Here is a 23,100-nt window from a genome sequence, read left to right as displayed (position 1 = left end):
AATAAAGTTATAACAATTACTGTGTTTGCTAAGATTGATTTGCTTTACCAGTCAGGCCTTATGAAATGTGGACTTGATAAAAGCTTTTACTAACTGTAAAGCTGATGACAAGTCCGCTGGGAGTTTGTCAGAAAGCACCTGACTGGTTCTCAGATCATCCATTTTCTTTGCCCGCTTCTCCTTTCCAGGTCATGGGGCAGCTGGTGCCTATCTCCAGCAGTCGCTGTGCAAGTCGAGGTACACACTGGACACATTTTCTAGTAAACTCTGACGTCAACAAAATCAGGCACTAAGCTTTACCCAGTTGGTGTAATTCCAAAATTCTTGGTAGCAAAAAAGCTATTAAGATTGTTTTTTGGAGACAAAAAAACACCAGGAAACCAATCAGGATGTAAAGTAAAGAAAACTGTTGAGGAATAGAAATCCTTTCAATGTGATATAAATGACATAAAGTTTAGTGATTCGACCAGTCATTAATATTTATGGAACTACTGGATTTACACTAACATCTAATCGAGCAAAAACATTTGAGCTGTAAGCTTAAACCTTCATTATAAAATCAGTCAAAAATATAAAGTGCAGCAGCAGAGGACCGTAGAGCCTGGATCAGTGGATTGATCGGTGACCTCAGCCCGTTATCTGATCCAAGGATGACATCAGTATCAGAGGCTGACACTGGTACGAGATAGAATTGCTCCTAATTCTCGCAATGAGCCTCATTCATACAATGTAAATAAAATAGAAGCAACTTCAAGATAACTGGCTGTGAATTTGTCAGAACATCTCTGGAAAGTGCAACTTGACTGATCTGAACATTTATGATCAGGAAAGACACTTTAAAGATAACACCCAAGAGAACAGAAGGGGGTTATTGTTGGAAAAGATGCAGTGAATACTTGAGTAAAAGCTAAATTTAAGTGTTTTTTTTTCCTTAATATATTTGTTAAACATTCCAACTATCAAACAGTTTGAACTGTGTCTGAAACCTGGCAAACAGAAGAGAAACTAGAAGAGTCTGAAACTTTTCCACCTGCCTCGTATTGCAATGAAAAACTCCCCTGTGGGTTAAAACGGTTCAGTCCACTGGCTGTCATCCTTGCACTTCAGCAAACAAAACTCCAAATGCCCAAAGGCAGAAGGTCAGTCAACAGCTACAAACAAACAACTGGACTTTCAACAGATTTTCAGGTTTGTGTTGTTATGAAAGAAACAAAACTACTTCCTAAGAGATAACACGAGTTTGAAGTCAAACACTACTAACCTGACAGCGAGGATGTGCATGGGCTGTGACCGCCGGAGGCCGGTCTGGGGCGGATCGGCAGTCGGGGAGGAGGAGGAAGGCGGTGGCGGCGGCTCCAGGGAGACGTGGGTTAACACCTGCCGTGGCTGGTTGTTTTGTGTGTGATGGTGGTGGGAGCAGGAGTTCTGGCCGTTGTGCAGCAGCGGGGTCGACTCTGTCTGCTGACCGCTGCAGGACGAGTACAGGCTCTCCAATGAAGAGTTCATATCATTCACCAGGGCTTCCAAGTCCACGTCATCCTCTGACGGACGAAAGAGAAACTAATCAAGACGGGTGAAGGAACAGTGAAGGTGAAACATGCCAACATTTCTGAGGAAGGTTGAAGGTTTCAATTCAGTCCTTGAATTCCTTGAAGGACACTGTAGTTTTAAGTTCAAATCAGCTTTTGCTGAGAAAGGATAAAGTTGTAATCATTTCTGTCAAACCTTGTAAATGACGTTCTGCGCAATCTCATGTGATAATGTGTTAGAGCTCAAAAAAATGTGTTAAAGATGACTCTCAGATACGACCACATCAAAATTTAGCTCAATCTCTGTAAAACAGACTGATTTATAGGCATTTTTGTGTTGGCTAAGGTCACTTAGCTGTGGCAGCCATCTGGATTTGGGCTGACTTAAAACATTAATCAGTGGTACATGTACATCTAAATCAGGGGTGGCCAATCCTGGTCCTCGGGAGCCACTATCCTGAATGTTTTACTTGTTTCTCCGCTCCAACACACCTGATTTGAATCAATGGGTAATTAACAGGCTTCTGCAGAACATGAAGAGGTCATTTAACCACTGAATCAGGTGTGTTGGAGCAGGGAAACAAGGAAAACATGCAGGATGGTGGCACTCGAGGACCAGGATTGGCCACCCCTGATCTAAATGATTACTTTCGGTGTGTTTTGTTATAATCCATCCAGTGGGTAGTATCCAGAGATATTTTGCTAACACTACAAACAAGCACACAGAGAGACACACAGACATACAGACATGAGCAAAAACTTGATTGTCTTTCGCCTTCAGTGGTAGGCGTTAAAGAACAGAAGAAAGCCTGACACAATGTCCCATCCCCACACAGGTTTGCTGCTCTGGTTTCAAACAGTTCTGAAATACAAAAACCCCATATAAAGTTCAAGCACAGTGTGGGTCTTTTCCATATTCAGTTTCTTTATCGTCTCTGTGCCTATATATATATATATATATATATATATATATATATATACTCAATGCATGTATATATCTATAGGTGTGCACCCATACTGATGGCTAACTAGTTCTGNTCTGGTTTCAAACAGTTCTGAAATACAAAAACCCCATATAAAGTTCAAGCACAGTGTGGGTCTTTTCCATATTCAGTTTCTTCTTCGTCTATATATATATATATATATATATATATATATATATATATATATATATACTCAATGCATGTATATATCTATAGGTGTGCACCCATACTGATGGCTAACTAGTTCTGCCAGTGAGCTTAATCAGAAAGCTCGTCTCGACTCCGTACATTGTTCTGCCCAGTGAGCCTAATCTCCAGGGATATCAGGAACAGGCACAAACCTGCCCGTTACACTCCTGAACTCTCACCACCGGGAGCCGGAGCAAACGGGGAGGATTCTGCTCTGAATTCATCACGAGTTTTCAACATTCTGCTTTTAAATGTTTTAAAGGCGAGACAAGAAATTCTCACCAGAGGACGAATCAACCCTTTAAACCCCCTCGGAAAAGCTCCAGGCAGATCTAAATTCAAGAAGTGAATTCTCAGCAGTGGGAAACTGTGGTTTAATTGCTCTTTGCTATGAATGTTTTATCACCTGGGTGTCTAACTTTGCTCTATTTTAAAATTACAATGTGCACTGGTGATTCCTCCTTAAACTAATAGTTCATTTTGTGAAAGAAACCTAATGACTTTGTGATCAAACTGCTGTGTTCACAGTTCACAACTACACTGTTGTGCAAGAGTGTACCACTAGGGGGAGACAAACTCTAATTGTCTGAGAAGGACTCAAATCTCAAGAAATAGTAGAACATGAGATTATGTGATAGAAAACAGAAAAAAATGTCCTAACAAAAGATTTTTGAGATGATAATATTGACTCTGAATAGAAAAATACATTGAAATTATTTTACTGCTTTAGCATCTGCATGCAAAAAAAGAGGTGATTTTGACTGTAAATTAAAACTAAAGGCCTAGGATTTCCTTGAAATAATGTATATCACCCACCAGCTCATCTGCCAGAGTTTTAGTACGAAATCACCTTTTGCTAAGAAGAGACAAAGTTATAGTGGTTTTGGTCAAACCTTGAAAGGAACATTATGCACAGCTTTGTCGAGATGTGGCACGATTTGTTAGCACTCAGAGTGTGTGCTGTGAATGGCTGTCAGCTACTATTAGAGATACAAGTTTTAGCTTAATATCTGTAAAACTGACTGAGTTTTTGGGTTTGTTAAGGTTGCTGTGACAGCCATCTTGAATTGGGTCGACTCCAGAAGTCAAGCAGTTGTAAACGTTTATCCGATGATTACTTTCTGAAAGGTTAATTAAAATCCAATCAGTGATTTATGACACATGTTGCTAGTGGTACAGACAAACGGACACATTCACCCTCACACACACAAACAGGGGATAAGAAAAAACAACAACTCATACACAAATGTTACGCTCATTAGCATATACATTTTTTTTGTAAACATTGAAGTTCAAATACTTAGAGTGAGAATGTCTGACGTAGGTCCTCCTTTAACATTTGCTGAAAGCTGTGTCAGAAACAGCTCATGTGCAGCATCCCTGCAGCTCAAGGTGCAGGACAGCTGACAGCTGGATCATGTGAGGTGATGCAATTGTCATGCCACTCTAAAGCAGCTAAAAGTCCACGGATCAGCAGAAGGGGGGTCAGGGAAACAAACAATGATTTGATCAATGTTACATTTGAAAAAAATGGGGGGACAAGTTTCAAAGAAAGCCACCAAGTTTAGCAAGGAATCACTTTATTGTAGAAACAGAGCCTTTTTAGTTACTTCCCCTCTTTTTTAGAATAAAATGTGTCTGTAGAAACAGGAACAGCAGAATGATCCTCATTTCTTTACACGCTGTAACAGCCTGGCTCTGTTTCCAGCAATCAGCTAAAACCTAAGTGTCATCTTTCAGGAGCTTTTTTGTGAAAACGTGTCAGGTACTGTAGCACAGGTGCATGTGACTCGCAGTTGGTTAATCTTTGGGTATTAATAGTGACAGGTAAGCTGGAGCAGCTACTTATAGGTAGCTTGCAGAGCTAAAGAGCCAAATACGACAAGCCACACAGTGCACTGCATACAGGGCTAGAATGAAGGCTGGGGACAAAAAAAAAAAAAAAAAACACCCGAGTAACACAGATCAGAACAAACTAGAATATGACAGGTATAAAAAAAGGTTACATCATCTTATAGAAAAAGGCCTAATCAAACTGAAGTATGCATGGCATGAAGGCAAACCAGAAACTACATCACAAACTAGAGAAATCACATTTTCTGGTAAAATGCAGTGAAAAATGTGCTGAATGGCTTTACTGAAATTTGCTGAAGAAGCTGAAAATCAGTTCTTGAAAGCTAAAAGGTTAGAGAACTAGTTAGAAAGATAAAAGGAGCAAAAACGCTGCTAAAAGCTAAAAGCTGGAAAACACTAGCTAAAAGCTAAAAGTAACAGAAGGACAGCCAGAAGTATCAAAAGGCTGGGCGAAAGCTAAAAGTAGCAGGATGGTAGCTACAAACTAAAAGTAGAATAAGAAGACACAAATAAAGCAAACAGGCTGACACATGTCAAAGTGAACAATGGTTTTGAAGAAATTGGAGAAATCTGAATATATTTTTAGTTAAAAAAAATATTTGTCAATAGAGTTCAATAATCTGAAAAGTATAAAGCTACAAAAAACAAGAGTCATAGCACCCATCTCCTGAATGAGAATGAGCTAAATGTGTTGATGTATGAATGCCATAGAGAAAAAAAAATAAAACAAAATAAAATAAAACAAGAAAACCGGCATTCCCACAATGAGCAAAACAGCAAAAGTGACTTTTTTCCCTGAACACACAGCTGCTCAGTAAATGAGACACCCTAAAGCCATCAAAACAAAAATAACTTGACCTACTCTGGCCTTTGGACGGGGATTAGCAGAGATGTATGCAGACAAAGAAACACAATCGTTGCGTCATCGTCAATCATACGATGGCGATCAGCGGTGCACGCCACAGTCGGTCAAACGCAGGTATGCGTCAGTCTCCCTGATGTGACCCGGACACACTGATGACACTGAAGGCATTCAGCTCAAGGAGAGAGGCACGCACGGGATTTAAAACAATGAGGATTAAAACAAGAGGGAGCGGCCTCCTAATATCATTATCTATAATTAAAAGTTTTAAAGGAGATCAGAAGACACAGCCTATATGATAGTTGCCCTTGGTAGAAACGAGAGGACATGAGTGCCTGTGTTTAGGCCCACACCAGCTCGTCTCATTCAAAATTCCAACCAATGATTAGATCCTCTAAAAATATTAGCTCAGCTCATGCAGCAGGGTTCACAACGCAGGCAGAATGAGCTCGTATTATTCAGAGGTTATTGCTTAATATTAGAAAAACGCACTGCAGTGTGCTTCTCTACACGCAGAGATCACAAATGTTTGACGTTTGACTGAAGCACGTAGATCCGAGGCAGCTGAACTTTTCGCTTTTCGTCATCCTGCACCAGGAAGGAAAGTTTACAAAACAGATCAAACAAGGACAGAGCAGCAGCTGATAAGAACATCCGGCTGATGGCAAAGATTTAGTTGAACCTTTATTCACTTAAACAAAGGCTATCTATTGTGAATCAAAATATGTTTACAGGCATTAACACTTACTGGACTGAAACAGTAACAGAGTGTTAGTCCAGACCTGCTAAAGTGGGGTTCTGTGGAAAGGTTATATACAGTCAGTATCTTACCTGTTTTAGGTCTTTGAATGACCTCAGTTTGGAAAAATAAAAGTTACTTCTGTTGCTGCTGTCTTAGAACAACTCCAGTCTCAAAAATGTCGTAGCAGTTCATGTGAACACCACTTTAGTTTTTCATTCACAGTTAATTATATAGTATTTTATGGTTATTTGCAAGTGTAAATAGCAGCAGCAGCTAGTTGTAGCAATTCTGGGGCAGCCTGGGAATGTTTGCAGGAATATCATAAAATTCTTTCAAAACATTGACAATTTTCCCCTGGGTTCAATAAAATATATATTTGTCTAACAGTATTTCTCCAAACTGAGGTTGTTAAAAAATATATTTACAAAAGGGCAAGTACTGCTCACAACCTATTCACAAAAGCCCAATTCAAAGTTTTGCACTCTCTTTGTGATAAGTTGATTCTCTGTTTAATTTTTATTAGAGCTATTTTAGCTGTCATTTAAATATCAAAAATATTGTTCTTCCAGTAATTACTTTTAGAAATTAAATATTTTTTTTATTAAAGGGACACTCTGGTCAACTCTGAAGTGAATTTTTGTCAAATAGTTAGTAATAGTACTTTATCAGTAATGCACAGAATAAGGAGAAAAGGCTAAAAGTCTTTGTACAGCCATTGTTTGGTTACGAAAACAGCAGCATACAAAACAAACTAAAGTGCTGCGCAAAAGTGTACAGGTTTATTATGTCATTTTTGAGAATGAATTGTTTAATAAGCCTGAGAAACGATAAACAACAGGCCCATGGTTGGCTAGCCATTAGCCTAGCCTGGACAAAGTCTTCTGACCTATTCTCCAGAATCTGTGCTCTGAGGTCACAGCTGATAAGGTACAGACTACTGATAACAATGTGAATAAATGATTCAAAAAATGACCAGACTATCCCTTTAAGATTTTACTTAATGAAAACATTCTATCTTTAACTCAGTACTTTTCTTTATTTAAGTGTAATAGTCTGTTCCAGAAATAAAACTTTTTTTTTAGTATTATTGTTTCTTATTAGATACCACTGATATTAGTGTTCTTCTTTACTTTATTTCTCCCCCGAGTAGAATCCATTCACTCTCGAACTCCTCTCACAGAATTAGCCCTTCCTTCCTCCTCTTTAATATCTACAGCTAGCTAAAAAGAACTGTATGTATGTGTGTGTATATATATATATATATAGCACCGCTTCGCTCTATTGTTTATCTGAGACACTCAAAATAACGATAAAATATAAACAAGTATAGTCTGGTGAGAATTTGCATCAAGGCTGTTTTGAATGTCTTTTTTTACTCATTAGCGAGTGAGACATGGTCAAAAAAAGACCATTGTACTCATGGCAGACCCATATGGCTCTCCTTAACCCTAGAATGTTGTCAATGCATTTTTATTTGCTCCGTCTAATTCAAAACAAAAAAGAGGGGGGGTCTTTCCAGCAGAAAAGGGTAATGTCAGGGGTATACATTTACTGTACATCAATTGAAGGGGGATCAACGCCTCTGAATACGAGCCCAGCAGAGGGGGTTTCTATTCAAAGGGATCAGTGGGAGCTTTGCCACAGCAAGTACTGTAAAGCGTGGCTTGGTACTGGAGAGCACAATACCTCTGGTGACAGTGAGCACACCCACCGAGGGCCAAGCCTCCCGATGGGGTGGAGAGTATGATAGGGTCAGAGGAAAACTGGAGGGCAGAGAGGGGGAAACAAATAGCAGTGAGACACTAATATGTCTAACATACCGCCTTAATAACTAGATACGGGGGCGGTAACTCAAAAGTTGAAGCCAAAACAGCCCAAGCGCCCCCTGTAGGCCAGCTGCAGTAAAAGTCCTCAACCCATGGAAACAAATGGGAATTTTGCTTGATAACAAATAAAAAAATACACATTTAGATAATTTGATCCAGACTTCTATTGATCATGTTGCTGTACGTTCAGATATTGTTTTTGTAATACGTTTAGTTGCATTTAAGTATTTTAGTTATAAAAAAAACACCATGATTGTTTGTGAGGTGTGTAGGCAGGACTCCAAAAATACAACATGTCTTTTAAACAATGACATGAGATGGAGATGTTTCATCTATTTTTTTCAACAGGTTTTGATGACTTAAAGTTTAAAGAGCAGCAGCAGCTAGCTGTAGCACTCCTGGTGCAGCTTGAGTACCTCCAGGAGGACAATAACATTTTTACCAGAATAACAGTGTAATGCAAAACTGACAGCCGCAACAAGGTTGATAAAAAATTTTTTTCATGTGAACCACTATAAAAGTCTTGAGACAAGTTTTTGTTAACACAAAGCAATCCACTGTGGTCAGAAATAAATACTATTTCTCCAAATTGCGGTAATTTAAAGAGGGTTTTGCAACAGGTTGAACAGAATCAAATACTTTTCTGAACAATGAAATGTGGTTGACAATGTGGTTGATCTGTCAGCTCTTTCATTGACCATGTTGGACCTACAGTACAATTAAAGTATCTCAACAAATATGAGAATTACTGCTTTGATTATGTGAATCCATCTCAAACCTTCTACTATGTCTACATTTCGTAAACAGTGCCCAACACACCAGTTTAACTGTGGCGATGCACTTTCGATTTGTTTTTAAGTACCTTTAAAGCCTCATGTAGTTTCTGATTCAAGGTAATTTCATCACTCTCCAGTCACTGCTGACTTAAGCTTGTCATTTCCTTGTGAGGGACGAAGCTAAAGCCTAAAGCTGTGGCTCGGGAGATGAGTTGAGAGCAGGTCAGTGGTTCAATCCCCAGCTCCTCCAGGTCACAGGTCAAAGTGTTTCTAAGAATGGCTGTAAAAGCCCAACTGACTGTAATGTGTTACCTGGTGTGATCAAATTGCTTTACGAATGTATAAATGAATGGGTAAATCTTAAAAAATGTCAATAATAAGGAAAAGTGTTGTACAAAAGCAGTCTAGTTACAGTAAATGTCAAACTTTTGTGTTGGTTAATTGATGCTGTTATATAATAATGCAATCCTTGTAAACTAGCTAAAATGATGTGACTTTCTGTTTGTAAATAAAAATTTGTGTACATACTGTACATGATGAGTAATTGACACTTTCAACACCAGATTATTGATTTGCATTGGTACAACTGATGTTTTTTTGTTGCTCAGTAGCTGCATACCTATCAGACACCCCCAACCACCGAAAGATCTGTCTCACGTTCCGCTAGAAAAAAATGATGATATCACAACTATGATACCAGCAAGAATCTGCTGGAGTCTGTGTCAGCTCTGCATACACCGTATCGTAACATCATGGGTTTATCATTCTACCAAAACAAACTCACAAAAGATCTAAGTTTACTACACTGTGACGCCACTGGTGGCTCAGGAAGGAACAGGACGTGACCATCCATTCCCAGAGAGATATGATGGTACATAACATTCTGAAAGGCCAGCCTCTAAAACGACTGGTCTTTACAAAGTCACATTCAGATAACTTTATCTCACAGTTGGATTACACATTTATACCCACAGTCATAGTGAAATGTCTCATTCAGTTCTAAGCTCTTATGTTTAGGGGGATAATAAAAATGATGTGACTTGACAGTAAACTCAGTTGTCATATTGTGGACAATGCTGACAAAGTTGAAATGTTGTGAAAAATGTAAAATAAACATAAAAACAGGATGCAATGATCTGCAAATCTCATAAACCCCCTTTGTAGTCACAGTGGAATATGGTAAGCATATTAAATGTTTAAACTAAATTACCAGTTTTGGGATAAATCTGGGTCATTTTACCTTGCTGAGCCCAATTTATCATTGAAGGTAAACCAACTGATCCATTGGAACATTAATCAGGTCATTTTTTCAACTTTTTTAAAGAACTAGCCACACCTAAGCAAAGTTGACCAGAATGTTATGCAAACTTTTAAAAAAAAGTGTCTTGGCTGCCATAATTAACAGTGAAACTATAACTTTTTAAAATTTGAAACCTTATCTTTTTATTTGATTTGATTGGAGCATTTTTGGAGCAAACTGTAAATAAACTGTACCACAGGTAAGAATGTGTGCTGATCCACATCGAGCTATATCTCTAAATCACAGGCAATCCCTTCTGTTAAAGCTAATTGCAATGTACATATGAATATGAATATGAATATTATATTTATAGTAAAAAAAAAAAAAAAAACTGGGTTCACATTTCAGCCAAAAGCTGCTCTTGAGTTTTAAAAATCAACTTTAGCCAATGAAAAGCCCTAATCAGTCGACTTCTAATTATCACTCATCACTTGATGCTATCACAGCCTGATAAGACAGATCTAAAAGATATAATAAGGTCTATGACACATATTTGGCATGATCTGCTGTAAAAAGACATAAAAAGCAACAAGAAAAATCTCTGTGTAAACAAATATATTGCTAAAGTACAGTCATCTGTATTCCATTGGCTCCGTGTTCCCTCCATTCTGTCTGATCCTGAAAAATGACAATGTAATTTCTGCTCCAGTTATTTCCCATGCCACGGCAAAGCGTTCTCACTCCCTGCTTGAGTCCTCACAGACTCCCCACCCCTTTTACCGCTCACGCTGAGCCAATATTGTGCTTAAATCTCATGCTCCGATTGTCATGGATGAACTTTGTTTGGCACAATTAGATAGACGGAATAATTATACTGGCACCCTGTGTCCGTGCGGATCACCCTTTGAACAGCTGAAATGTTTGCAGTGAAAGAAACCCAAATATAGATCACAGCTCTCAGCCCACCCCTGGCATTACAGTGGAGGAAAATAAACCGCAAACCATCTTTGGGCACATCTTTCTCATATGTAGGAAAGTAACTTAAGAATGATATGATATACATGTTATTATATTTAAAAACTTACTGGACACAAATACTATACAAATATCACCACACATGTTTGTAAATAAACATTTATAGCAGCTGCAGACCAACCTTGATGGTTCGAAGAATTCTGATTGGTTGATTGCTGGAAGCTTGGACGAATGAGGTCAGGCTGTCTGTGATTGGATGAGCAGTCTATGTTGTCCTGCTGAGGTGAAAAGAGGAAGGAAAGAAGAAAAAAACAAAACTGTGTGTCAAGCGTCTAGAAACTTTGTAACAGGAGCAGAAATAAATAAATACATCACTAACAGTGGCTGAAATGACAGCTGATTACGAAGCATATTTGAATTTTGCGTGAATATTTCAGTGTGATCACTGTTACACCACATTTAGAGCTACAGCTTTTGTTTTAGAAGCCTTTTAAAAGACAAAACTAATGCATAACCAAAAAAAAAAAAAATCAGTAAACAGAATTAAAAAAATTATAGATAAATTGCTCCAGTTTAAAACAAGTTGGGCTACACAACTTTTTGCAAAGCACTGGTCCATTCCAGCAAGCAGACATTGATCATGTGTGTATCGGACCAGAACAGCTAAGTTATCACGTAACCACAATGTGTTTGTTTAAACCTTTTATTCAGTTTCAACACATTCCATGTAAAAGATAAGTCACGGCAAAAGAAAAATTACACAAACAGATTTGACGTTGATTTGTTTCTGGCACTCATGACTACTGGAGATGAGAAATTACTATGTGTGTGTACATCTGAGTGTGTGTGTGTTGGCTTGCTGGTGTCCAGTACAGCCAAAGTGGGAACAGAAAGTTCTGGGGTGTACTACTGTGTTCACAAAAACATCTCTACAGAGTGTGTCGTGCACATCAGACCTCCTCTGATGCTGTAATAGAAGCAGCTGCGGTTACTTGTTCTGCCCCATTTAGAACAGTGACAGACAACGCAGGCAATTTGGATTTTATTACACAAGTTCTTCAATTTTTTTTTTTTTCCACTGCATGTCGGTATTCCACCCATTTTTTATGATTGAAGCTTTTTGCTATAGAAGTTTTATTGCTTTCAGAGATATTGGGCTTCAGCGATCAAATTATGATGACTCTGGCTCTCATTGTGCGGTTCTGTTTTTGTACTTTGGGTATTTTAAACTGGGTCTTGTTTTATAAGCCAAAGAACAAAATCTATCACCATTTAAATGAGCAGTCTTTGTACTTTGTCATGTTTCCCTGTCCTAATGTGACACAAACAAGTGACTGATTAAATATGCACACTGTTCAACAGCATGGCGTTTTCAGTGCAAAGCTGATTGTCAAGATATATTCAATTATAAAACAAGAATTATAACAGTGTTCAAGTTGTGATCTAACTTTTAAAGTCAGTGTAAAGCAAACGGAGTGGCTGTAAAGATTAAGCCAGTGGTAGAACTGTGTAGATTCTCAGTAACTCCCCGAACGGGAAGCAAAATATCTTCAAATACAGAATAGAGGTCCAGTTGGTTTTTTAAATTTTTTTATTTGAAGGTAGAATTCAGCTTTAATATCCTAATTTGCCAAAGTGTAGTAGGCCTCCTGCATGTCTAACAAAAATACCATCAAGTACATACTATGAATTCCCTCACACCACAATCCTGAATACGTGTGTAGAGTTGGAGTGCAGACAAGGTTTTCACAAAGGGGTCACCTGTGACCTTGACCTTTAACACCATGCCCTTAAAATCAATAGGGATCATCCACAACCCATGAGGTGTCCAGTTGTGCAGTTTGACATCTCCACGTTTAAGAATTATCGATTAGCTCAGACAAGAAACTGTCCGCAGATGAACGGACAGCGCCATACCATAATACGTCCTGTCTTAGGACATGCCGTATGAAAAGGGTAGAGTTGTAGGTGGGTGATAATTTTAAATTATACACTTCATCAAATAGCTGTGAAAGCCCACTTTTGAATGACAGTATCTCCTTAATGAACTGCACAGGGACAATGAAGTGTTAGGGTTGGGGTGGTAGCAGCGCTCACTGACTATCTCACTGGACTGCGACTGTTGGCAACAAATTGCAACAAGAATTCATGAGAGAGTTGCAAGAATGTCATTCTAGGGGGTTGTCAATTTCCTTTAGAGAGTCGCAGGGCCTGGCTCTCATGTTGCTAGAGTTTTGAACATGTTCAAAAAACTTGTAAGATCCTCCCCTCCCTCCCATCAAAGCAGTCACAGACTAGCTGTGGGTGTCCGGAATCCATCTCTAGAACCCTTCCCAATTTAGTTTCTGTAATTGTAGAGTGCTCAATATCTCCTTGATGTGTATGCAAACTCCAAAAAATTTTTGGCCCAAATTTCTTTGGGAGTTAATGCAAAAGTTTCATGAGAACCAACTGATTGTGATTCCAAGCAAAAATTAGCAAAAATGTTTTTTGCAATTTATGTCTCCAGCTAGTCCCCAACACTCACAGCCAAGTGAGATACTACCGTTATCTTTAATCTACTTCTCAGAATTGCTCTACAACATTTTACATCCCTATTGAAAACATTCTTGCATTCAAGTTGTCCTTGTGGCATCAGCTAGCTTACCATAAGTCAAGTCCTTTGGGATGTGCCCTGGGTGGCATTCACCATACATGACTTAACTATCCGAGTCATCTCTAACTGAGGGGGATGTCAATAAAGGGAAAACCTGCAGGACCTTCATGACCTTATCATGCCAGGAGTTAAGCTGAATTCACCAAAGTAACTGCAAATAAAAGCTGTTACGTCTATTTTCTTTCCTTGTAGGTGGTCTGAATAAACACTAAACTGAACAGAGTGGTAAAGCATAAACCCTGATTTGGTATTCACTCGCCCTCTCTGTTACACACTGGTTACCAATTTTAAAGTACACCGACAACCACATGAAAGCTTGGTGTCATCGTGGTTCTGTCCACCACTTCTTAACTCCCTTTGCCGTATCATATAAACAAGCCAAAATCTTTTTTTTACACCTTTACAAACTGAAAGCAAAGTTTTAGCTACTTTTTTGGAGCTACCTGCCTTTGAACTAAAAACAAATCACACAATTTCTGCATTTCCACTTGTTACTATGTTGAAGTAAACCCAATCATCAACACACACCTTTATGGCTCCATCTACCAGAGATCGACTGATTCCCACCAAGCCAAACAGTGGTGCACGCAGGAAAAATACACAGATAACCTTTGATCTTGAATTTTTAAGCTGTACGTCACTGTCACTCTCCCACTGTTTAACATACAGAGATAAAAGCATACACACTCACACACGTGATGCTTAAGTTTGTAAAAAGGGGTCAAACTGGGACAGAGGGTAGGCCAAGTTTTGACAAGGAGCTTCTAGGGACCATTTCATACAGATGAAGTTGAAAGGAGCTCTTAACAAGAGTCAAAGGACTGAAGGTTCAATCTTTAAAAGGGGTCAGGGGAAGGTCAGGGACAAGGTTAGAGCCCTGAACGCAGAGCAGGCATAAGATTCTAGAAGTGGCGCTGCAAACAAAAGGGGTGAAAAAAGGTGGAAAGGGTGTTAAAGTTATGCCTTCAGGAGGGGTCAGACTCTGGGTAAATGCTATGACTGGGGTTTGAATATGGCTTGATGCTAAACTTACTGAGCGGCCAAAAGCAGCTGAAATGGATCCATAACAATGCTTCCAACTCCATTTATGTGTTGGCTCTGGCTGCAGGAACACTGTTTAGAGCTGGACAGCTGGGAGTTTTCAACTGAGGTTCTGTCATCCAGACTTCTATTTTTTTAATTTTATTTTTTGTATTTCTGTGATTTGCCAAAATGAAATAATGCTGAGTTGGGAAAACACTTTGTCAAATTAAAAGTGATGTTTCTTAATTTTCAAAAAAATTGTGAATACAGAATCCAGAAAGTTAAAAAATAAAATACAATAGAGAAAATGAATTTTTTGCGCAGTTCCAGTGTGGATGCTGAGTGCTACAGGTCTTTGGTGAAATTTGCTAAAGAAGCTAAAAGCTGCTAGCTAAAAGCAAAAAGTAGCAAAACGCTAGCTAAAAGCTTAAAATAACAAAACACTAGCTAAAAACAAAAAGTAGCAAAAGTCTAGCTAAAAAGGCAAATTTAACAAAATCTTGCATAAACATAAAAGTGGCAAAAAGCAAGCTAAAAGCTAAAAATAGCAAAATAATTACTAGAAGCTAAACATTGCAAAAGGCAAGGTTAAAACAGCAAAAGGTTAAATAAAAGTAACATAGCTAGAAGCCAAAAGCCAAAAAGATAGGGATGTGATTAATCCATGAATAAGGAAGATCAGCACTGTGAATTACAGCAGACTCAACATCAGAAAATAAAGCTGCCTTTGGAGAGAAATTCATCAAAGCTTTTGATTCTGGGTAGAGTAAAGAGGAATGAAAGGCTTCTTTAAGCTTTGTTTTCCAAAACAGCCACTGGTCTGTACTGAACTATGCTACTCTGAGAGTTTAATTTACAACTATGTGAAGCTAACAAGAATCTAATCTTCCAAAAACTCTCCCTGTATTGTAATGCATATCTTGCTGAGAGCATAAATCATCACAGTTCATCTTCATTGTCATTTCTAAATCTTTAGTAAAAAGTATCATATTTTCTCAGCCATTCATCCATTTTCTTTACCTGCTTCTCCTCACATTTTCTCATTTCTGGGTTAATCAGCCTGTCCCTAACAATCTTCTTTTATCTCATCAAATTTTACTTTATTTGCATGTAATCATTAGTTACTCAATAGTCGAAATTATAAAACAACAACAAAAAATTAAAGCAGTTAAACAATCTTCCAGGTTTAGTATGAATGTTATCTTCCCTTGAATCTGTCTTGCACTGCAGCTGCAGTTTTATCTGGGTAAGAAAATCTTCCAGAACCCTGGAATTTCACAGTGAATGGGTTTTCTCATTCACCAAGTCAAGGTACATCTGTTATAGCTGAATGGTTTGCAAACAGCCGACCAAGTGTGTTTCAGTGCACGTGGACTACTGTGCATGTTTATGTCTGTGTACACAGGAGGGTGTACATTGCCATCCGTATACTGTAGCTCCCGCATCCACCCAAACTGTTGGCCAATCTATTAAATAAAAACGAAAAAGGGTCATGCCTTACTCTATTCAGGAATTTGAACTTATAAGCCTCCAGTAAATACAACATTATATGTCTGTAAAATAAAATAAATACAAAATACAAGTGGAAATGTCTATTAGATTTCCAGGAACCTAATCTAGAGTATGGTGCTAGTACGGGCACATTTGGTTAGAATTTGTCTTAGCTGTTCAAATATTTTTACATTTTCCATGCATCATTAAAAAAAAGAACAAGATTAAACACAATATCTTGTTTAGCAATCTTCTGGAGCTTCTACTGAGTCTGTGGCTAGAAAATGTCCTTGTTTAACCTAACTCAACTCTTGCACAAGCATGTTTAGAATCACAAATTGCACATAAAATATAAACATGGCCTAAAGCAGGTCTTTGGGTTCTATCTCTAAGGTGTGGAGATAAAGACTAAACTCTCCATCTCATTAAATCTGAACTCTCTAACCTCTCGCATTAAGTTCAAAGGGCACAGATAAAGTCATGACCCAGATGAGATGCAGATGACAGACAGGCTACTGACTGGGCTCGAGCTACTGCTGTAAAGCAAATGAGAACCCTTTACTCTGCAGAGGCTGCTGTAAACAATTGTGCAAAAAACGTATCCATTTAATGACATACTTTGAACTCAAAACCCAAAGTAAAGGTTTTACACCTGTCATATATTCAAACTGAGTGACATAAAAAAAAGGTTTCAATTCACGTTTTACCTACGTTGCTAACCTAAAACGAGTCTCCTTTTTTCTTTAGATCAGTGATTCCCAACTCCAGTCCTCAAGAACTGCATGTTTTAGTTGTTTCTCTGCTCTTCAGCAGGTCGTCAAGTTCTGCAGAAACCTGTTAATCACTCACTGACTCAAAGCAGGTGTGTCAAAGCAGAGAAACAACTAAAACATGCAGGATGGTGTTCCTCGAGGACTGGAGTTGGGAATCACTGCTTTAGATACAGCCAGACTGCTGAGTCCTGGAAAAGGTTGAAGAGATCGTTCTCTCATGTTTGGGGGAGAAGGGGTGTTATTCATTCTTAACATTTCAGACAAAATTGAAGTGCTTTGTACATAAGATTGTATCCATCTTTTCTTTTTCTGCATTACTGGGGACCTTAACTGCCCTTGAGTTTGAAGCAAATGACTTCCAAGAAATTGCACTTTGAAAATAAGCTCAGGTTACTTGTGGTCTTTTGACAAATAATTCAAAACAATATTCTGGAGATCACCAAGTTTGGTTTTAAATTACTCTTAGACAGTTATAATTTTGATAAAAAATGTCAATATTTCAACACAGCTAACATCTGTAGAATTGATAAAATTGTACTGAAATACAATAGAGGAGAAATGAGAGGCAAAGCAATTACCATTTACCTGATAATTTGGATGATGAAGGAAATAATCCGGACAACCAGCCACAGCCATGGTTTGTGTTTTTCGAATCCTTCGGAAACGTTTTCAGGTTGGATCAGTTTCAGTACAGAATGGACCTAGTAGAACCTGAGGAGGATGATGGGAAATAAAATGGGTATTAGTGAAAAATTAGAATTAAATTAGCCAAGGTTTGGCTGGTTTACTGGAGAAAAGGTCCATGTGAGAGTTGGAAAGCTTGTTTTAGTATAAAACTTGCATTCACTGGATCCAGGACAAATATTGTCAGGAGACAAATACCTTTTTAGTACAATTTTTTGCTCTAAAAGGGCATCATTCTGGTCAACTTGGGTCAGAATAACTATAAATTTCAAGAACTTTCATGTACCTAAAGTTCATAAAGTGGGTTTCCTACTAACCTCTTGGTATTGCTGCTACGAAACAAACACCTGTAAACACTCAACCAAAAATACCCTGTGGGCATGTATCCAGGTCTGAAGTTAGACCCAAAGGAATATTTAGAGCTGAGCAGCTCAGGCTCATGACTGTGATGGCCTTTTATACAACAGTTCATGACCCTGGGTTTGTATGTAAAAACATGAACTGCTGTTTCATATGCAGCTAATATTATCTCATGTTTGTGTTAGTGGTTGTAGCGGGTTGCCCTTGTGGCTGAACAGTGTTTATATTCAATGTGTGCATTTCTGCTTGTACATACTGTAAGTTTCCGCATGGATATGTTTCAACCACGATTAACTGCAAATTAATGGCAAATGAATGCACATTTGTAATGCATTATGAAATCAAAGATCTTTAAGTGCAGTTGGGTTACATTAAGAAGAGTAAACATAGTTAAAAATGAGTTGGTATTGGCAGAAACTCTCCTCAAAAGAAACTGACCTTTCTGTGTGAGCTAAAGTTAATATGCAGGTAAAAGTTTGGAAATACAGTATGTTGTGTTGACCTTGGCCATATTGGTACAGTTGCAGAAAGTAACAATATATAAGTCCTCAATTAAGCTGCAGATCTGAAGTGCGCATTAAAACAGGCGAATATTACTCGTATCCTGCTGTAAACTGTGCAGATAGGTCTAGTTTTCAGTGTAATGATGGAAAAGTTACATGAAATTGAAATCTTTATGAATCGTTTCAGGAAATCTGTGAAGAAACTCAGCCCTAGTCAGATTTTGTTCATTATTTCGACAACCCTGAAGACAGTCCTTTGCACAGCCACATCTCCCAGCTCCTCAAGGGAGATCCTAAGGGTAGTATCTTACTGGACTATAACTGCTGGAGGTTAGCTGGTGACTTAAATTTGCAATAAAATAGGCAACCATACAACCAGCAAGCCATGTGGTCCCATTGTAAGCGGACAATTTTTGAAATTCACAGCCTATTTATTGTGCAAGGCTTGCAAAGCGGTATTCTAGGCCAGGCACATTATTTTGTTGCCCACCTCCACCCACATCGTACTCGCCTCAGCCCACTTTGTACCTACCTTTGCAGCCAGCCACATGTTTATGATTTGATCTACTGCAGTGGACCTTTGAAATGAAGATGAGCAGATCTGGATCAGTTTTTAATAATTATTATTTATCAATGGCGTGGGTACAAACTGAACATTCTGGTCTGTGGCCTCGGATGTTTTTTGTCAGAGGAGAGCTCCTATCCAAATGTCAAAATACAAGTCTAGAATATACAGAAAATAAATTGACAAGCATTTGAGACGCTCGTAACGACTAACTATTTAGAGAGAAAATTTATCAGTTTCTATAAACACATTTAAAATTTAAGCGATAAGGCTGCCAGCCTTTGAGACTTAAACATTTTTTAGACTCCCTTGGGAATACCTTTGGCCAAATAGTTGCCAACATACGCAGCTCTGTGAGATACTACCCTAAGACAGCTTAGAGTGTGTCCTGTCCCTAGAAACCCTCCATGTTGGACTAACCTAAAGCACCTCAAATGGGAGGCACCAGGAACACATCCAAGAAAGCTGCCTGAACCACTTTAAGTGGCTAAGTCTGACACAGAGAAGCCCAAAAATGAACACGCTCCTCTACTGAAGCCTGGATGCCTTTCAGAGGAAGCTCATATCTGACACTTGTAAAAGCAATCTCTCACTTTCAGTCACAACGTTCAGCTTGTAACTACAGGTAGGGGAATGAAAGTAAACTAACCAGTAAATCAACAATAAGGACTTTTGGCTCCATGTTGTCTTTACTAGAACAACTTAACACAGTGTCTATTCATGAAAGCAGACACATTGATCAAGTCTGCAAAGTTGAATATGGAAAACCTTTGGTCCAGTTTTCTCCCTTCCAGTAAAAAAAAAAAAACAACCTAAGATACTTGAGGCAACAACGCATCCCCATCCTGGTATGGAGAACCCATCCACTGATGCCAAAGTTTAACTGCTTCACAATCAGCAACAAACAGATTGAGATCTTGATTGGAGGCCAAAAAAGCAACAATGCAATTCTGAGATTTCACTGAAAAGATCTTCTGAAATTACATAATAAAAAGAATTCCTATGTTAAAAAAAAATTGAAACTGACACTTTAAACTTCTATCATAACAAAACATTACTGCATGATCATTCCAGTGAAATTATTTGACAGAACATACTGGCAATTAATTATATTTGCTTTTAAGGCAGCCTTTTTCCCCATAGAGTATGCAAAGAGGTTGTTTTTTTTGTTAATCTTCACCTTTTAGGTGAATAATTTCTGATGAAAACATGCCATGCTGTCCAGGACCGTAGTGCGGCTATCAAAAAAATGTGTAGTTTAAGATGATTTTATTGGTGAGGAACAAAAACAGAAAGTTGGCACAGTTTACCAACTGTGCCAAATCACAACAGCAGCTGATGATATAGCATATAACAATGCTAACACAGCTACCACATAGAGCTCTGTTTCCAAATATTGTCAATAACCAAAACTGAAAAGTGTCTATTTTTCCCTATTACTTCCAAAATTGATCTTGTCAATAACAATTAAACCATAAATTCATTCTAAACAAGGAGCTTGGCACCAAAATCAGCTGAAAAGGTTGTAATGAGTGTGTATGTGCACGAGTGCCTTCACATGTGTGACGTGGTATGAAATGACAACTTGTCATTTACGTATTATTTACAAAGTTCACAACAAAAACTAAGTAAATGAAGAGCAGCCAGAGCTAGTCCCTCATTAAGGACCTCAATCCCGCTGACTAATCTACATTCAAATTGTACGCTGATTATTTTTCAAGAGTTAGGAGGCTGTACTACAAGGACAGAAGTTACCTAAAGAACAAATGTTGAACAATTGAATGTTAAATTCTTTAATGAAACAGCCCTATTCAAATCAAAGTTCTATGTCAAAAACAACAATATGGCATTAGAACAAAAAGATCAAACCAAAGTTTCATAGTTTTCACAGACGCCACAGTGACTCTCTGTGTGATGGATATATTGACCAAACATATGTTCACCTTTGCCTAATTGCTACCCTGACCTCATCAAAGTAATTCCTCTGCACGGATTAGAGCCTCTCAGAACCCTTTGATTCAATCATTTCCACTCGAACAGTGCTGTGAGAGCTAAGAATCCATGGCTCTGATGGCGCAATTATTGTCATAGAAACAATAGAGTGCAGAGACTGTACCCAGCAGTGAGGTTACGGCATTTTTTTGGACTAATTAATGTGATTTTTGCTCAAACTTGAGTATGGAATAATATGAGATGGTAGACTTCAAACACAACAAAAAATTGTAATCCTGAGACACAAATCAGTGTGCTTAAAAAGCAACAAACAACAGTTGGTTGAAGGTGTTTAGATCAAGATTTTTACTTTTAAATGCATCTGATTTATTAATTCATTTGGGTCTGGACCCCAGTCTGCCATCTGGGAAACCCCTACCTTAGAAATACCAGGAACCATTTGGTCCAAGTCTATAAACATATTGAAATGATCCATACAATGCGTAAAACTCAAAGTATACAGCTTCTACTGCACATACAATATAAAATTTATCACAACGTATTGTATTTGTTAGAAACAAATCAAATATTGGTGAAGTGTAGATGTGACTTAATGAGCTAGAAACTACATTATCAGACAGTTTTAAACCAGAGGTAATAAGCCATTACTACTAAAACAATCATCCAGTTAGGATTTCCTTTATTCAAAAGTTACATTTATTTACATGAAAAAAGATAAATTCATATAGAAACCTAGTATGGATTTAATTTTACACTGAAACTTAACTTACAATAAATACCAAAATATGAGCCCTGATTTGCCTTGACCAAATAAATCCATAAATGAAGAAAGCTGTAAATGCTAGCCAATCATGGAGAACAAACCCTGCAAGCTAAGTTAGTCTACCTCTTAATGTCCTGATACCTGCTTACATCTCATGGGTTCAGCTTTAACAACCTGAGGTGATTAAACCCTGCAGAGACAATGAAAGTGAGGTCAGGGATCTACAGAAGCCTTGGCTATTTAAAGTAAAGCCTAATTGAAACATTAGAAACATTTACCTGTACGGTGAATCTCTGGCTCATCAAACTTGAAATGAACCAAAAAAAAAATGTAAAAGGACCTCTAAAAGGGAGTGCAAGCTGTGTCATGCAAATCAAAATCCAAAAAGAGGAATAACCGATTAGCAAGTATAATGAAAATTCCATCTGAGAAGTCAATAAAAACAAAAGAGGAGGCAAATGTATGCACACTGAAAGTTAAAGCTAAAAAAATGATATCTTGGTAGCACCACCAATCCCACCTTATAAACCAGTTAAGATTCTTTCCAACTTGCCTGGTGATCCTGATTATTTGTTTTCTAACTGCCAAACGGTCCAGTCCAGTCCTTCTCACCTATTTGTCCGACCTCTTTTCCAAGCTGCCTGTGTACCTACCTGTTGCATCTGAGCCTACCTGCCTGCTAGCATTTCTGTGAGACATTCACTGCTCTATATTTATTGCCAACCCTTCCTAAAACGGAGGACATTGTAAACAGTGTCGTTATTAATAGAAGGGCCTCCAGAAACACGGTGAAGATTGAAAACCTGTGCGGTGTACACGATGGGCTAGTCAGCCTAATTTTAACTCGGGTACTGGAAGAGCACTGTTAGCATTCAAAGAATTTAAACAGAAAAAAAAAGCTTTTTCCTTTTGAAACTTGATCCACTTTTCAGTTTTGTGATGCAACCAATCTGCTTTTCTGCTGCACAAATATAATTATTTTACACTGACTCACAAAACCAGCACTCAGGAAACAAAAGTGGTAATAAAGAAATGATAAGAACTAACTAATTTGAGGTGGGGTTCTGCAAAAACGTAATGAATAATCACATCTTACTTGTTGTAGACAGATCTTTGAATGGCTTCAGTTTGGAGAAATGGAGTTTAATTCTGACTGGACTAATTGAGCTAACAATTAGCTCGAACGGGGCCAAGACGACGGTGGATAGCTGCCATCTTAAAACAACTCAAACCTCAAAAATTCATAAAGTTTCTTTAAACGCTATATTATAAACCTGTTCATCACTGAAAACAGGGAAAATATGAAACTGTTATATTGGCGAGTGTAAAAACAGCAGCTAGCTGTAGCACTTC

At 38.2% G+C, this 23,100-nt stretch overlaps 1 protein-coding gene across 2 annotated transcripts in view; it reads right to left on the bottom strand.

Annotated features, from left to right (window-relative positions):
- The window catches only part of grb10b (growth factor receptor-bound protein 10b), a 72,355-nt gene that overhangs the window by 38,777 nt on the left and 10,478 nt on the right, over positions 1-23,100 (bottom strand). The window contains exons 2-4 of one of the 2 annotated variants that reach the window (XM_017410037.3): positions 17,505-17,630; positions 11,158-11,254; positions 1,262-1,541 (exon numbers count right to left, since the gene is read on the bottom strand). In XM_017410037.3, the coding sequence (XP_017265526.1) occupies positions 1,262-1,541; positions 11,158-11,254; positions 17,505-17,555 (428 nt within the window). In that variant the 5' untranslated portion in view covers positions 17,556-17,630. The remainder of the gene's footprint in view (positions 1-1,261; positions 1,542-11,157; positions 11,255-17,504; positions 17,631-23,100) is intronic. The other variant, XM_017410038.3, reaches the window with a different exon arrangement.

The sequence above is a fragment of the Kryptolebias marmoratus genome, linkage group LG16 (assembly GCF_001649575.2).
Source record: "Kryptolebias marmoratus isolate JLee-2015 linkage group LG16, ASM164957v2, whole genome shotgun sequence".
In the NCBI taxonomy this organism is placed as follows: Eukaryota; Metazoa; Chordata; class Actinopteri; order Cyprinodontiformes; family Rivulidae; genus Kryptolebias; species Kryptolebias marmoratus.
Note: the sequence above shows the minus strand (reverse complement) of the source record. Positions and strands in the feature narration are given on the sequence as shown.